This window comes from Diceros bicornis, chromosome 5 (assembly GCF_020826845.1).
Source record: "Diceros bicornis minor isolate mBicDic1 chromosome 5, mDicBic1.mat.cur, whole genome shotgun sequence".
NCBI classification, from domain to species: Eukaryota; Metazoa; Chordata; class Mammalia; order Perissodactyla; family Rhinocerotidae; genus Diceros; species Diceros bicornis.
Genome location: NC_080744.1, coordinates 53,850,092 through 53,867,079, shown reverse-complemented (window position 1 = coordinate 53,867,079; position 16,988 = coordinate 53,850,092). Strand labels below are relative to the sequence as shown.

The 16,988-nt window shown below is 38.6% G+C and overlaps 1 protein-coding gene across 1 annotated transcript in view; it reads left to right on the top strand.

Moving 5' to 3' along the window:
- Positions 1–2,705: 2,705 nt before the first annotated feature.
- The window catches only part of ADAM10 (ADAM metallopeptidase domain 10), a 129,602-nt gene continuing 115,319 nt past the window's right edge, over positions 2,706–16,988 (top strand). The window contains exon 1 of the mRNA XM_058541692.1: positions 2,706–2,970. Coding sequence (XP_058397675.1) covers positions 2,916–2,970 — 55 coding nt within the window. The 5' untranslated portion in view covers positions 2,706–2,915. The remainder of the gene's footprint in view (positions 2,971–16,988) is intronic.

Genomic DNA, 16,988 nt, shown 5'->3' with positions numbered 1-16,988 from the left:
CGTGGCTTAGTGATTAAGTGTGTGCGCTCCACTACTGGCGGCCCGGGTTCAAATCTGGGCACACACCTACGCACCGCTTGTCCGGCCACGCTGAGGCGGTGTCCCACATACAGCAACTAGAAGGATGTGCAACTATGACATACAACTATCTACTGGGGCTTTGGGGAAAAAAATATGAGGAGGACTGACAATAGATGTTAGCTCAGGGCCGGTCTTCCCTAGCAAAAAAGAGGAGGATTGGCATGGATGTTAGCTCAGGGCTGATCTTCCTCACACACACACACACAAAAATATATGTGTGTATATATATATATAAAATATATATAGGTATATATATATACACACACAGAGTAAAAAGAAGTATCGGAATTCCAATTTATTATTAATATTAATACTATTAATCTTTATATTCCCTAATTCGGCCAACTCGAGCAGGATGCCAAATAGATGAAGAATATCTAATTAAATGCCATCAAAAAGTTCTAGTTCATGAAATATGAGTTTTCTTTTTTCTTATTTGCCATATGAATATGTTTTAGAACAAGATGTGGTGATGGTTGCATACCACTGTGAAATTACTAAATGCCACTGAATTATTTACTTTATTTATGTATTTAATTTTAATTTTTTCCCAGCTTTATTGAGATATAATTGACATATAACATTGTGTAAGTTTAAGGTGTACGAAGTGTTGATTTGATACACATATATTGCAAAATAATTACCATAGTAGGGTTAGTTAACCCTTCCATCACCTCACATAATTACCATTTCTTTTTTGTGGTAAGAACATTTAAGATCTACTCTCTTAGTAACTTTCAAGTATATAATATAGTATTATTAACTGTATATAATTACCTAATGTATAGTCACTCTACATTAGATCTATAGAACTTATTCGTCTCGTAACTGGAAGCTTGTACCCTTTGACCAACATCTCCCTATTTCCCCCACCCCCCAGCTCCTGGTAACCACCAGTCTACTCTGTTTCTATCAGTTTGGCTTTTTTAGATCCCACATATAAGCGATCACATGGTATTTGTCTTTCTCTGTCTGGCTTATTTCACTTAGCATAATTTTCTTAGGGTCCATCCATGATGCCGAAAATGGCAGGATTTCCTTCTTTCTCATGGCTGAATAATATTCCATTGTATATATACACCACATTTTCTTTATTCATTCATTCATAGAGGGATACTTAGGTTGTTTCCATATCATGGCTATTGTGAACAATGGTGCAATAAACATGGGAGAGAAGATATCTCTTCGAGATACTGATTTCATTTCCTTTGGATATATACCCAGAAGTAGGATAGCTGAATCATCTGGTAGTTCTATTTTTAATTTTTTGAGGAATCTTCATACTATTTCCCATAGTGGCTGCACCATTTACATTCCCATCCACAGTGCACAAGGGTTCCCTTTTCTCCATATCCTTGCCAACACTTACTATCTCTTGTCATTTTGATGATAGCCATTCTAACAGTGAGGTGATATGTCATTGTGGTTCTGATTTGCGTTTCCCTGATTAGTGGTGTTGAACATCTCTTCATGTACCTGTTGGCCATTCGGATGTCTTCCTTGGAAAAGTGTCTATTCAGTTCCTCAGCACAGTTTTAAATTGGATTGTTTGCTTTTTCGCTATTGAGTTGTAAGAGTTCCTTATATATTTTAGATATTAACCCCTTACCAGGTATATGATTTGCAAATATTCTCATTCCAAAGGTTGCCTTTTCATTTTGTTGATTGTTTCTTTTGCTATGTAGAAGCTTTTTAGTTTGATGTAGTCTCATTTATTTATTTTTGCTTTTGTTGCTTCTGCTTTTGGTGTCATAATCAAAAGATCATTGCCAAGACCAACGTCAAGGACTTTTTTCCTTGTTTTATGGTTTCAGGTCTTATGTTTAACTCTTTAATCCATGGAATACAAGTTTAAAGAACCAAAATGAGTTACTGAGAAACCAAATATGAGCTTCAAAGAAGTTGGGGGAATTCAAGGGTTCTCTTCAGAGATGTAACAGAGGTGTAAAGATATTTTTTGGGTTAGAGATTTAGGACTGTGTGGTTTAGGCTGCACACTTTTAGAAGGGCTAAGGCCTGGTCTGTGACACAAATTTGTAAATATCTCAGAAAAATATGCCTTAGGCAGTGTCTTTTCGTTCTGCTGCTTGAAGGTCTTTACATTTATGTTCTGATAACTAGTGGCTGTCGCCGGTGGGACTTTGCTTTCGTTTACTTGGTAGCTGTCCTGCCCCACGAGAGGCAAAAAAGAAGAAACGAAAACCTCCCTTGCTCAAAGTTAAGAAGTGGAAAGCCTCCCATTAACATCCTTCACTCTCCCATTTTAGCGCAAGGGACAGTCCTCAGCAGCTGTAACAACCAGCCGAGCACAGTCGTCTGGAGATGCGCTCCCATCCGAGGGCGGGACGAGAGGAAACCCCGCCTCCCAAGCCCTATCCCAGCTCTCCGCCGGTGGACAGGAAGCCGCGGCAGGCCTAGCCGTTCGGGAACGGGACACCGCGCGCATGCGCACGCCCCCGGGGCACCTGGGGGAGGGGGAGGGGCGGGAGGAAGGGGTGCGGCTCCGCCGGCCGGTTGGGCGCTCGCGTGTCACGTGGTGACGAAGGAGGCGGAGGTCCCGGGCTCGGGGGAGGGAGGTAGAGAAGAGGGAAGGAGCGAGGGAAGGAAAGCGGGGAAGGGAGGAAGGAAACGAACGAGGGGGAGGGAGGTCCCTGTTTTGGAGGAGCTGGGAGCGTTGCCGGCCCCTGAAGTGGAGCGAGAGGGAGGTGCTTCGCCGTTTCTCCTGCCGGGGGAGGTCCTGGCTTCCCGTGGAGGCTCCGGACCAAACCCCTTCAGCTTCTCCCTCCGGATCGATGTGCTGCTGTTAACCCGTGAGGAGGCGGCGGCCGCGGAAGATGGTGTTGCTGAGAGTGTTAATTCTGCTCCTCTCCTGGGCGGCGGGGCTGGGAGGTGAGGCACGACCCCGAGCGCCCGGGGCGCGGTGACCACGGCGGACCGCGCGGCAGCAGCGGCGGCGCCGCCGGGCCGAGCGGAGCCGAGTCGCGCCGCGCGGCGGGCGCGTCAGTCAGCCCGGCCGGCCGGCGGCGCCACTCGGGCGCGCATCGCTCCCCGCTCCCTATTGTCCCCCGACCGCGTTCCGTGGCGGGCCGAGGAGGCTCCGAGCCTCGGCGAGGCCTTCCCTGCCCCCCACCGCCCCGGCGGCAGAGGCCGGGGAGATCCGGGTCGCCGGGCGAGAGCCGGGGAGCCCAGGCCGGTGGCTCCATCCCTCCAGCCTGCTCGCCGGGCTCCGGGGTGACTGACGCGCAGCCCTCGCTCGGCGCTCTCCCTCCTCGCCCTTCCGCCCCCAGTCCCTGCCCGCTGGCGGATTCCGGAGTCCGCTCGGCTGCGGAGAACCGGCGCGCAGGCTCGTGGGAAGTTGCGATGTGTGCGGCCGGGCTGGTGTATTGTTTTTTACGGGTCGGGGCGATCCAGACCGACTCGGTTCCGCAGAGGGGCTGCCAGTGGAGGAGTAACTGTGGTCTCCTGCTGTCGGAGACGAGAGGCTTCCGCTCTCCATAGTGCCCTGCCTCTGCCCGGGGTTTGCAGAGACATCCCAGGAGTGTGTGTTTATGTTCTGTGGAAACATTCTGTTGCCCAGGGGAAAGGGTTTGGTGGGGAGAAAGGTAAGCACTTTCAGGATGTTCTTTGATCTGTAGGCTGGATTGGGTCTCTTAGAGGGACGGTCCCTGGGTGACCCAACTTGAAGAGTTTTGTTAAACTCTCCGGTGGAGTAGATATACAGTGTAGTTAGTGGATTGTCAAGACAGTGGCAACCCCCGCACCCCGCAAATTGGAGTTAACAGCATATAATTTCTTGATTACTCAGGTTTTGTAGACGATTTTTATTTCCAGTGTATCTTAGGACCAGCTGCATCATTTTGTTGTGTAAGTGCTTTATTTTAGGCAAACTTTTTCAGTTGTCCCAAAGTATGCTTGAAACCTCAAAGTATGTTTAAAAGCTTTAGATTGAAAAATTTTCCGGAATGCTTCGGATGAGTATAGCCTAATTTGATAATTTAGAAAATATCTGAATGTCTCATGTAGTGTATTCTTGCATTCTTTTCTTTGTCACTTTGACTTATGACTGCAGAGCCAAGCATATTTTTGTCCTGTATTCCACTTAGTCCGAGGATGAGACTTTGTAGGTGGACTTCTGTTGTAGTTTCTGGTGTTCAATTTGTTAGATACCATTTTAGATTAAGAGCTTCTGTTAGTTGTTTAGTTTTAAGAAGTATTATGTACTAGAGACCATTTTTAAGGCCTTTTCATTTAACATTTGTATTTCTGTTCTAAATGTGGCTTCCAACAAACCACTTTTCTGGTTGTTTTCACTTGTGATTATAGTCAGGAGTTAGACACTAATTTCTATGAGATAATAAAATGTAAGACAAACACATGGGGTACTTTAGACTACTGATGAGTAGTAGTATGTAAAATGTCCTTTGTTTTTAAAGAATGAAACAGTAGGAATAGAAACTGATGTAGTCTGATGGTTGAAAAAGTAAATTAACAGCATAATATTTGTGGTCTAAGACCCTTGTTACACAAAAGTTTTCTAAATTCAGCACTCTGGAGTCATAAAGAATCATTTGTATTAAACATTGGTTAAAAGGCTGTATACTTTTTGATGTTTGTTTTAAGCAGAACTTTTTCAAAAAGACACTAAGAAATCTTTCATTTTAAAATTAGCATCAAGATTGTAGCTTTTGGGTACATGGAGATATTCGTAATTTTATCATAATATATATTTTCATCTAATCTGGTCAAGTTTGTAAGAAGTTTGTGTGATGATGGTGTGTAGAATAGAATACATTCAAATTGAAAATATTTGTTTTAGCGTATGAGAGAATGAATATGTTTGTGTAGATTAGGAGAGGTTGTAGTGGAAATATGGATTTAACTTTAAAGTATAAATTGTTTTTAGATACTTAAACCCTTTTAGTTGCTTCCCCCTTTCCGATTTGTTATTCACTGTTTTGTATTTTTTCTTGCTCTTAATATGATGGGTGGGAAGCTGGAAAGAGAAAGTGTGTAGAATCATAAAACTTAAACTTGCTTAATGCTGTCCGTTTCTAGCACATGAACCAGCCTGTGTTGTGTTTGTAGGAAGATACCATAAAATTTCTAGAGTTCAGTAAGTGTCTATATAGACATGTACTCAAATATATACATAAAAATGCTTTGCTTTATTATTTGTAACCACATTAGAAATTTATTGGGACTATTCTGATTAAATATAGCCGAAATAATTTTTTTTTTTTAATTTTTTGGTGAGGAAGATTAGCCCTAAGCTAATATCCGTTACCAATCCTCCTCTTTTTCCTGAGGAAGCTGGGCCCTGAGCTAACAGCTATGCCCATCTGCCTCTGTTTTATATGTGGGATGCCTGTCACAGCATGGCTTGATAAGTGGTGCGTAGGTCCGCGCCGAGGATCCGAACCTGTGAACCCTGGGCTGCGAAGCTGAGTCTGCGAACTCAACCACTACGCCACTGGGCTGGCCCCCCAAATAATTTTTGCGTATGTGTGAATACTACTTTTTAACACAATTATGTTGGAGAGTTGATGTTTTTTCTTTCTTGTTTTTAAAATTAATTGATGTGTTTGAGAGGTCAAAAGGTATTTTAGCTGTAGTCGTAAATACAATCTCATAATGTTTTGGTTTGATGTAGTCATACATAAAATGAGCTTTGGAGTAGGCCATGTTTTTTCTATTTAAAAGTCTGGTGTAAATGCTTTGCTTTGTACCAGGCATTCCATAGAAATAAGTTTTCTGGAAGTTTGGCCAAAAGTATTAAAAGTATCAAAGTTTAAGCTTAAACTGTTTCTCTCACTTCTCCCAGCAAGTTAGGGTCTGTGAATTAATAAAAGAGACAGACTTTTTGTCTGTATCTTTAAGGAGCTCTGACTCTTGATCTTTTTAACTTGAGATTGATAATCCAGTTAGCTGTATCGTTTTAAGAAGGCCCATTTCAAGCCATGCCCTACATTACGAGTATCTTCTCTGTAATGTATGGGACCTCTCTGAGTGGCAGAGGTTGAGGGAAATGGGAATGTGAGGCACCTCAGACATTCCCGCTGTCTGGAGCAGAAAGGTAGAGCAGTAGCTGCCCTCTTTAGACTGGGCCTGTGCTCACCAGTCAGTGCAGTTCCCATCACTCCTGCTGGTGTGGGATACACTTGGCCTGCTTAGCTCATTTCACCTGCGTGGGTCCTGTAGGTATGTCATTCGCATCTCTGCCATGGCTTCATCTTGCATAGATGACTCCAACCTTTTAAAAATGTTTTTTTGACTGTGATCTCTTATCTAACTTTTAATATATTTTTTGTAATTCTTTATTTTTTCAGTAGCCTTAAAAATTTGTTAATAAAAACTGTGGCATACACAATACTTTTTATCTAGCATTAGGTTATTAGATATTTTTTAAAATCCCTGTGTTCATAATAGTAACAATTTGAAGGTCTTAAAGAATGGTGGTTATAATTTTTCCAAGTTTCTTTATCTCAGTGAGCAAATAAGAAACCATTTCTTTTTTCTATTGGGATGAGACTCTCAGAAAAAAAATTGGTTGAAGGTCATATAAATAAAAACTGGCTTAGGCTTTTTTCCTTTTAAGAATGAGTTATAAACATAAACTCTGCTTTTGAAATTAAGAAAACGAAATGGAACAATAAATTCAACAATAAGCTACATTTTTCTAACATTGTTGGAAGATGACAGGTTCAGATATGAGAAGGTTGCCGTATAACAAGTCTCTGGGACCAGACTTTGGAAATTTTGGCCATTTTTGATGGAAATTTTTCTAAGATGTATTACGTATTTATTTTGTCCTTAAAATGGGCTGAATTCAATCTTTTCTTAAATGATTGAGGTTTAGTATAAGAACAACTGTTATTCTTCTGGGCTCTAGTGTAGTTTTTGTTTGTATTTTTCCAGAAACAATTGAAATGGGCATTCTGAATTTATTCTAGGTGTTGTGCTTTTTATTCTTGTATCTAGTTTTAACAGTATTTCCAGCTTTTTGGTTAGATTTCCTGGCTTTCTTGCGAACCTTGAGGCTATCACCTTCTAATTAGTTGTTTCTAATATATTTTCTATAGGGAAACTAATCATATTTGACACACTTGTATGTAAACTGGAATAAATAAGTTCTGTCTTCTATTGAGTAAAGTATGTGAGCTTTAGATAGGTGGATTTTTTTTTTTTAGCGTATATGTTTGCTTTGTAGAGTTTAGTGTTGATATTGCCCTCTTCTTACTTTCTGAACAATTGGGATGATATTGTACTGATATGTTTTGCTAGTTAAAGTGAGGCAAGGTAGAACGGAGAGAAGAAACTGAGGAATAACCAGGAAGACACAGCAAATAAAATGGACACTCATTTGATTGCGGATAGATCATTTCCTAGATCTGAATCATGTACTCTGGTTCCAACTAATATACTAGATTATTGGTATTAAACATATCCTGTAACTTGCAATTGTAATATTCTCTACAGGAATGTAAATTGTAAATTAAGAAAAAATATTCTCTGTATTTAAAGCAAAGATTAGGTAAAAGGTAGATGACAGAGGCTCTTGATACTGTGTTTTATTGTTAGTTTGCACTAAGTAGCTGTTGTGTGTTACAGTTTTGGTGACTTTGTGATTTGTATACAGTTAAATTTCTTGTCTGTCTTTGAATTGTATCACATTCTAATGGTTAGAAAAATTTTGCCAAAGTTGGAGGTGTAGTTTTGGGATGGCCTAGCTTAAAATGTAGTCTATGTGGAGTACCAAAAATGGAGTTTGTATGTGTGGAGAGGCTTGAGGGCAGGGCAAGGGCATCATTGGCCATAGCTGCTAACATGAAGTTTCAGAGAGAGGCCTAAGTGGTGACTAATTGGGAAGACAAATTATAGATATGAAAGGCTGTGGACAGAGATACACAGAGTTGTTTTTAACCTGAGCCCCAAGTCGCAGGGCAGACACTCCAAATTGTAGGAATTGATTTGCATTTGGTCTGTTTTCACATGGGCAACTCTATGTGACATGCTTGGGTACAGAGCCCCAGGTTTTTGTTTTTTTCTTTTAAAGGAGGAATTGATTTATTTAATGATTGTTAGTGGTTCTTCCAAGCAACTCTAAAAAGTCTGCTTGTTCTGAATGAAAATCCAACGGTGGTAATTCTAACTAGTTTAGCTGTCAATTTTTATACTAGGAAAAGGAAGCAATGTTAAGGATAAGTGGAAAAACTGTAATAATCCTACCAGTTAGATTCCTATGAGGGCAGTAACATTGCTTTCCAACAGTGTGAAGGCTTTGTCTTAGTACTAGTGGGGACAGTCTTGTCCCAGCTAGGTTGCAGGAAACAGCAGTGCTGAGAATAGTTCTTAGGGAATGTAGACTCCCTTTGATATTGGGTGAATTCATTCTGAAGCTACTACAATTCCAGCTAAACAATGTGAGAACATGTACAGTGAGAACATTGCTGTTGAGTCACCAGAGTTTATTGTATGTCTGGCTAGTAGGAGTTATGAAGCCACAATCTTGAGTGAAAAGAGAAGTAAACACTGAGTTTGTCAGCATAGACAGAAATGCCAAGATATAAAAATATAGTTCCAATTATGTATTACAGTTGCAGTTGAAATGAGGATTTATTAAGCTGGAGGGACATCAACCAGTTGGGAAAAAGCTTTCTGAGATAGAAGGGAGTGACATACAGTCTAGTAAGATGCTTGTAGGCTTACTTGCCTTACTTGGACTGGAGAATCCATGGCAGGAATTAAGGAGAAATGCTCACTGGGCCTTGATAACCAGGAGTCGAATTATTCGTATTCTAGGCCATGAAAATTGTGAGGTAGAGTACTATGGAATGTTGGTTGGTGTCCATGTTGAGGAATTGGGATATGTTATACTAAGGAATAAATTAGCTGCTTGATGAATTGGATGATTGAGTCCTGGATTAGGGTAGTGACTGTAGAAATAAATAGGAATAGAACAGGAAATCACATGAAGAAAAACTGGTAAAACTTAGCTTATGTTTAATGTGAAGCTAACAAAATTTATTGAGGGCTCACTGTTGAATTTAGATCCTAGAGGATGTTGCATTGGAGAGAGTGTGGTTTTATAAAACTTTGAGGACCTCAGTCTTCGAAGTGAAAATGTCTAAGATTTTGTAGCTAGATAAAAGGTTATAGGTTGGGATGTGTGTTAGAGTCTGGGATTTTATCCTACTTTCAAGCTAATTCTTTTGTTGGAAATTGGTTAAAACTTGGCACAGTCCTTCAATAATCTGTGGCTAGTCATTTGGGAAGCACTGCTCCAGATAGTTGGGAGATAGAAGTTTGGTGAATTTGGAATAGAGGGGAGAAATTAGATTTAAAGATGCATTAACAGGTAACTTGTTACTTTACAAGTATATATTTTCTCTCCTTAAGTTGGAATTAGGCTCTTCAGTTCAAGAATATGCTTGATACTCTTGATTATATGTGAATTGTGTACTTCTTATTTCAGAGACAGATTGGGGAAAAGAATGTGACCTTTGCATTTGAGGCAAATGTATGTATTTACGATTTGTGGAGCAGAGTTTTCTTTCCAGTTATCTTTGTTTGCATTGATGATGGCAAGGGATATACGCATACGCATATTTGAACTTTGAACTTTGGATTTATTTTTTAAAAGAATACAGATAGACTCCTACACTTATAAATTGAGTGCGATATTAATTTGCTACCTCTTTTCCTTATAATTAAATGGGATAAGTTTGTAAAATTGCTGAGGAAACTGAAGCATGCTATACAAATATTATTAAAATTATGTTGTTTCCAGGCCTACTTTCATTTAGAATCTATTAGTTACAAAATATGGATGGATAAAATGTATTTTTAGAAGTTGAAATACTAGAACATCATTACCAAACATTAGAAAATAGAATTTAAGAAATTCACAATTCCTTCTCCAATTTTATCGCTTTTTAATATTAACAGTTTAATCTTCTAAAATGCCTATTATTATGAGTTTACGTCATAGTTTTTATGCAGTTTTGTATCCTTTAAAAAATTAACATGCAGTTAAAATATATATGCAAAGCAGACATTAAAATATTTATAAGTAGTCTAGAGACAGTTTTGGTTGTCAGAACTGGAGGGATGCTACTGGCATCTAGTGGGTAGAGGCCAGAGATGCTGCTAAACATCTTACAATGCACAAGACAGCCTCCTACAACAAAATTATCTGTGCACAGTGTCAGTAGTGCTGAAGTTGAGAAACTCTGCTCTGGAGGAAATTTGAGTCTTCTCACTTTATTTTTGTTGTTGCTACTCTGATAGCTTGCTATCTTAATTGATTACTCAAATTGGATAAGCTTCCGTATTCCTATTCTGTTCAAGCCTTCTTCTCTCACTGCTCTATGCACTGCAGTTCTGAAAAATTTATCATTTATCTTCCACTATTTGCTATTCTTCTCTTCATCTTCCAGTTTGTGGTTGGGAAGAAAATCTATTCTGTTATTTTATAACAGTGATTAAATGACTGATAGCCTGTGAGGATTATTTAAAAACCAAACCAAACCACTTGCTTGTTAACCCAGAAGAACCATGGATTAGTAGGATTTTAGTTTCTGTGGGGAAAGATATTTTGAGGGACTCAACCAGCAACTTATCCACAAATCTATCTTCAGAATTAGTTCTACTGAGTTTCAACTTTTCACGATTTATTTTCTTCAAAACTTTAAGTCAGAAACCCTCATGTCTTTTTCATAACTCCATTCCCCCCTACCCTTATTATTACCCTTAACACCTCTGGCAGAATTTTTTTTTTTTTTTTTGTGAGGACGCTAAGCTAACATCTGTCACCAATGCTCCTCTTTTTGCTGAGGAAGACTGGCCCTGGGGTAACATCCCTGCCCATCTTCCTCCAACTTATATGGGACACTGCCACAGCATGGCCTGACAAGTGGTTCATTGGTGAGCGCCCAGGATCCGAACCCTGGCCGCCAGCAGTGGAGCGCGCGCACTTAACTGCTATGCCATGGGGCCGGCCCTGGCAGAATTGTTTTATTTGCATGTGCAGCTTTCCTGCAAGGAGGCAGAGGCAGATGGTTTGGGGTATAATATGGGAGAAGGGTGAAAGGTAATTAGAGTGGATTAATGATAAAATGCAGGGTGTGTGTAGATATAGATCAACAGTAGGTAGTGGCTGGAGCCTGTGTGTGTGTGTGTGTGTGTGTGTGTGTGTGTGTGTGTTATTTAGGTAGGTTGAAAGTCACAGTCCCTTACGTGGGTTACTGTCTGTGCTTGTGTCTGCACTTACTTGAAAAGGTATAAAGGCATTTCAGATCTGCGTAGAAATCTGAATTGTGTACACGTTTCCACTTTTGGATTTTTAAGTTGTATTTCATAAGTTAGTAGTAGAAATTTAATACATTCAATAGGTTTAATCATTGATGTTTTGTGCCCTTTGTGATTGATTTAGTTTATGATTTAAAAAAGAGCTACTTATTTTCACTTCTGAGCCAGCTAGCTTTATTATTTTTAATATCTTAGAGACTAGCTTGTCTCAAAAAGTGGTTGTGTTGAAGTGTGCTTATAGTTGTAGACACACCGTCTTATCTTGAACTTTCACTTGTAACTGTTAGGTTTAGATATTTGCTTGTAGGAAAGGATTTGACTGGTTTCTAGTGAATAAATGATACTGTGGCTTAAGTTTGAAGTCACATTGTAGAAGTAGCTTTTCCAAGAGTGCAGTAAAGGCACTTAAGTATATTCCTGAAATATAGGACATGATAGTTCCTGGAAGCCTACCTTTGTCATACAAGAGAACAGTTTTGTTAATAGTATTTAGTGCTTCAAGATCAGAGTGAACACATATCAAATATAAGAGGCATTGGTCAACACAGCGTGTTGCTTCAGACACAGTTGATTGAAGTTCCTTAAGAAAGAAATACACTTTTATGTTGGGGAAAAATGCTCTTGTTACCTAATTTTAAAATTATACACGTGAAAAGTCTGTTGAAAACAACTTGATTACAAGTAATTTTTCTGAGGAATGGAGACGTGCCAGCCTTAGCTTATTCTTACACATCCTCTCATTTATTGTAATTGAGTTTTTCTGTAAATAGGAAGATCTGTAATGTCAGAACATTTTTGCAGATTTTCTTCCTCTATTCTTAAGATTGTAGAATAAACTTTCTTTGATATAGATAGGAAAAAAATTAAGTTTATTTGTTATATGATATTGCTGTCCCACACAAAGATGATGATATTGACCCCCATCCATAAGACATACTCTGATTGTTTTTTTCCCCTGATATTAATGAAATTTTCATTCTGTATTTTTTGCCCTATTTTTGTATTTAATTTAGATTGGAACAGAAGATTGTAGGTTTTGGATTCAGGAGTTGGGAAGGCAGCTTTCGTTTGCAAGCGTTCCTGGGAAGTAAGATGCTACCTACCCATGGAATTTGGAAAAGAATCATAATGGCTAGCATTTATGGGATACTTATTATATGCCAGGCACTGTTCTTAGGGCATTTTGTGTATTAACTCAATCTTCACAACATCTCTATAATATAGGTTCTGTTATTCCATTTTACAAATGAGGGAGCAGGATCAGGGAGGCTAACTTATTCAAAGTCAGAGAGGTCATATAGCTGTTAATTGGGGAAGCCAGGATTTGAATATAGTCAGTCTGGCTTCAGAATTCATGCTCTTGGGCCAGCCCGGCGGTGTAGCGGTTAAGTGTGCATGCTCCACTTCTGCGGCCTGGGCTTCGCAGGTTTGGATCCTGGGCACAGACTGGCGCACCGCTTGTCAAGCCATGCTGTGGCGGCGTCCTGTATAAAGTAGAGGAAGATGGGCACAGATGTTAGCCCAGGGCTAATCTTCCTCACACACACACACAAAAAAGAATAATTCATGCTTTTAAACACTATACTGCCTCTGAGAAACATATTTCATACTTTAAAAGGTATTGTATAGTGAGATTGTTAGATTCTGCCTGTGAACGAAGATTGAATCATTTTACCATCAGAGCATAATTTAGGCTCTTTGTACTTGTAGTATTTGAGCCATTTGACTTTTGGTCAGTGAAGTCCTTTACAAGGTATTTTTTTGTTTTTGATTTTGGACATTAGAAAATGTTTACAGTTAAGGGAGGGAAGCACCTTATAGAACATTTTATGCACAATACCATTTCAGTTTTGTCATAGATAAATTTATATATGTATTTCTTTTTTAAAAGCTTGAGGACAGATACTAAATCTCTGGATGGTGGCATATCGGTTATGTGTTTCTACAGTAATCACTTTTATAATCTGGAAAAAATTTTTCTTTTAAGACAGATTATGTTTAGTAAATACCAGTGTCCTGGTGACTTTGAAAAGTTACAGGAAATAAAAAACTGTTCTCAAATTGTAAAAAGGGAGAGACTTCCTAAGCTCTCCAGTGGCAAGAGACCAAGTTACATTTTTTCTGCTTCTTAGAACCTGCTGGCTGTTTTTCTACCACTCTTGGATGTAGGTGATCTTTTGGTATTACTTTACCTTTTTCCCCAGTTTTTTTTTTTGAAAATTAGTTATCTGTTTTCTCCATCTTATAGGTCCAATCCGGTTATTCTTCTACCAGTTTTACACATAGGCATTTGCTTGATACACTATGTTTAATTTTTCCTAACTTATCTTAAAAACTTTTATAGTTTCTGAAAGGTTGGAAGTATATATAGTCCAATTAACCTTTGTGTAACTTTCACCTAAATTTATTAATGGTTATCTTTTGCCATGTTTGCTTTATCTCTCTAATATATATTCTGTTTTTCTCTGAACCATTTGAAAGTGAGTTGTACCCCTAAATACTTCAAAATACATCTCATAAGATTAAGGACATTGTCTTACAAAACCAAGAAGATTATTTTGTCTTTTTAAGTGTAGGGATGTTCAAATTTCCCATGGAGCTTGTAAATACTAGGCACCATGTGAATTTATTATATGCTTTGTGAAGGCTAGATTTCTGCCAACCTGCAATTAAGGGCCAAAAAGTAAAATGCTGTTGGTATGCTTTTATGTATAGGTAAAATAAAGTAACAGTAGAGACAGGAGGAGACATTGACAGAATAACTACAATGCAGGATGGAGCTATTTTCTCTAGGAACAATGGCACAATAACTATAATAACCTAGAGGTTATCACATCATCATGACCTCTTAAGATAAAGATGTTAATAAGGATGAGCCTGGCTCAAGAAGAAGATGTTAGAGGGAAAAAAATCAATAATGGTTCAAGTGGAAAAGTATTTGGCACGTAGATAAACATCAATTATTTAGAAATTTTCCTTAGTGGAAGCTGTCATTTTCCATTGATGTCAGATTGCTAACATCTTACTGTACTCTTGGTTAAATGTATTTTATTTTCATCATGGTCGGGTAACATCTGTTTCTTCATTGTTAAGGACTTTACATGAGAACATCTTCAGTGAGTATTCTATTCGTTATCAGAAGGGATAAAAGGAGTTATAGACTGCCATCCTTTGAGTTCCTCCTGTTTCCTTCTCTGTTGTTCATCTTGCCCTGCATGGGTAATATATCAGAGTGATGAAAGAAGCTCCAGCTCTGTACTCAGGGACAACAGAACATTTGTTTTTTTTAGTTGTGAGTTGTTTTGTTTTTTGCTTCTAAGTTTGTGGGCTGTGTTTCCTTTCGTGCAAATCTATTTCACGTAAATAAAAGATTTAAGTTAGAGGAAGGAAATAGTCTATTATGGGTCACAAATCACATGTTAATTTAAATGGAAGCAAACCTTTGCAAGTAGTAGTTTCTGTGCCTGTGCTTGCTTATTAGTTGCTTTAAATAACCCCTAATGTGGTGATGACCCCCATATTTGTATCTCTAGCCCAGACTCTCCCTTGAATTCCAGACTCCTGTATCCCAACTATATTTCCAGTTAGATGTCTAGTGGGCATCTCAATCTTAACACGTCCAAAACCAAACCTCTGATTTCCCTCACCCCCAACCTTTTCTCCTGCAGTCTTTCCCATCTCAGTAAGTGGGAGCTCCATTCTTCAGGTGCTCGGGCCAAAAGCTTTGAGTTATCTTTGGTTCCTCTCTTCCTCACACCCTGCATACAGTCCGTCAGCAAATCCTTTCAGCTCCTCCTTCCAAGTATATGCAGATTTTGTCTACTTCCCACAGCTCCACTTCTCCTACCCTGGTTGATACAAGCCAGCATCCTTCTCACTTTAATTACTGTGAAACTGCTAACTGTTCTCCTTGTTCTCTTGTTCTCCCAGTCTCGTCTCAACATAGCAGTGTGATCCTGTTCAAAAGCTATTTCTTTGGTCGAAACCATCCACTGGCAAGTTGTATACTGTAGAATGGATAAAATCTTGAGTTTCGTGTTATATGAATTGTATCTCAATAAATGATAGCAAAACAAATAAATTTTAAAAACCACTTTCAATGGCTTACTATTTTCAGTGAAAGCCAAAGTCCTTATAGTGCCCTGTAAGGCTCTACGTGATGTACATGTATGCTTATCCCCCCAGTGCCTCTACAGTTCTTCCCCCTTGTTCGTTTTTGTTCCACCCACACAGAGCGCTTTAAAAAATACCAAGCTTGCTCCTGTCTCAGGGACTTTGCCCTGTCCAATCCTTGTTTACATGGAACACTTTCCACCCCTGGGTTGCTGTATTATCTACTCTCTTTCTTTTTTATTTTTTAAATAAAAAAATTTTAAATAGTGGTGAAATACACATAACATAAGTTTACCAGCATGACCATTTTTAGTTCTGCAGTTCAGTAGTGTTAAGTACATTCACATTGTTGTGCTTGGCTCTCTTTCTTTTAAGTCTTTGCTCAGATGTTAGTGAGGTCTTCCGATTACCTCAAAAATACTAACCCCTTCCTTGGAACTCTCTATCTGCTCACCCTGCGATAGCGCTCTTATAGCCATCTGAAGTTGTTTGCTTGTTTTATTGTCTGTTTTCCTTCTCTAGAATAAAGCTTCATGAGGTCAGTAGTTTTGTTTTGGCTACTGCTGTATTCCCAGCATCTAAACCAATGCTTAGCATTTAGTAAGTGCCCATTATACATGTGTTGAGTGAATAATGAATGATTACTGAACTAAATAATTTCTCTTTTTGTGAATTAGGTAAGAATTCCAAGTGTTTAAGAGTATGTCTGGAAAAAAAGTCTCTAAAGCTTCTAATTAATCTTTTTACTTTAGTTGACTTTAAAAAGGAATGAAACTACCATTTTTGTTAGTGTATTGGTTTTGCTCATTGAGTATTTTTATATGCCCTGGTAATTAAAAAATTAGGTAGGTTAACAAGTTAGAATTTTCTCTATAAAAACTAAAACTATATATTCCTATTTTTTTAAATGTTATTTTTAAAGCACTTAACAGTTGTCATTCACTACAAATATTAGACTAAAAATGGAAATGTAGAGTGTCTTCATGGTTATCTGATTATACTCAATAAAACTTGTAAACTTTACTATATTATTAAGATGAAACTTTTAAAAACTCATTTTCATTTTGGGGTAAATTTAGAATCACAGAATGTTGGAGCTAGAAGGAGGTTTTATAGTCTTGAGTGGGTCACAATCTCTCTGTCTCATCTTAAGATTAATTATACTTGCCCTATATGTATGGTTTACGAGGGTTAAATGAGATAATATATTCATTAATTGATGAGCCATAATTTACTGAAGTCTTACCTGTTATGTCCTGTTTACTATTCTGAGCCTTTATATATATTAATTCATTTAATCCAAATAATAACGCTATTAGCTACAGCTATTGCTATTTCACCTGTTTTATAGTTGGGGAACTAAGGCACAGAGTAGTAAGTAAGTTGTCCAAGATCACTCAGATAGTAAGTGGTGAAGCTGGGATTCTAACCCATGAAGTTTTAGTTCTAATAAAGATAGTGCTTGCTAAACTGTTGGAACAAAAAGT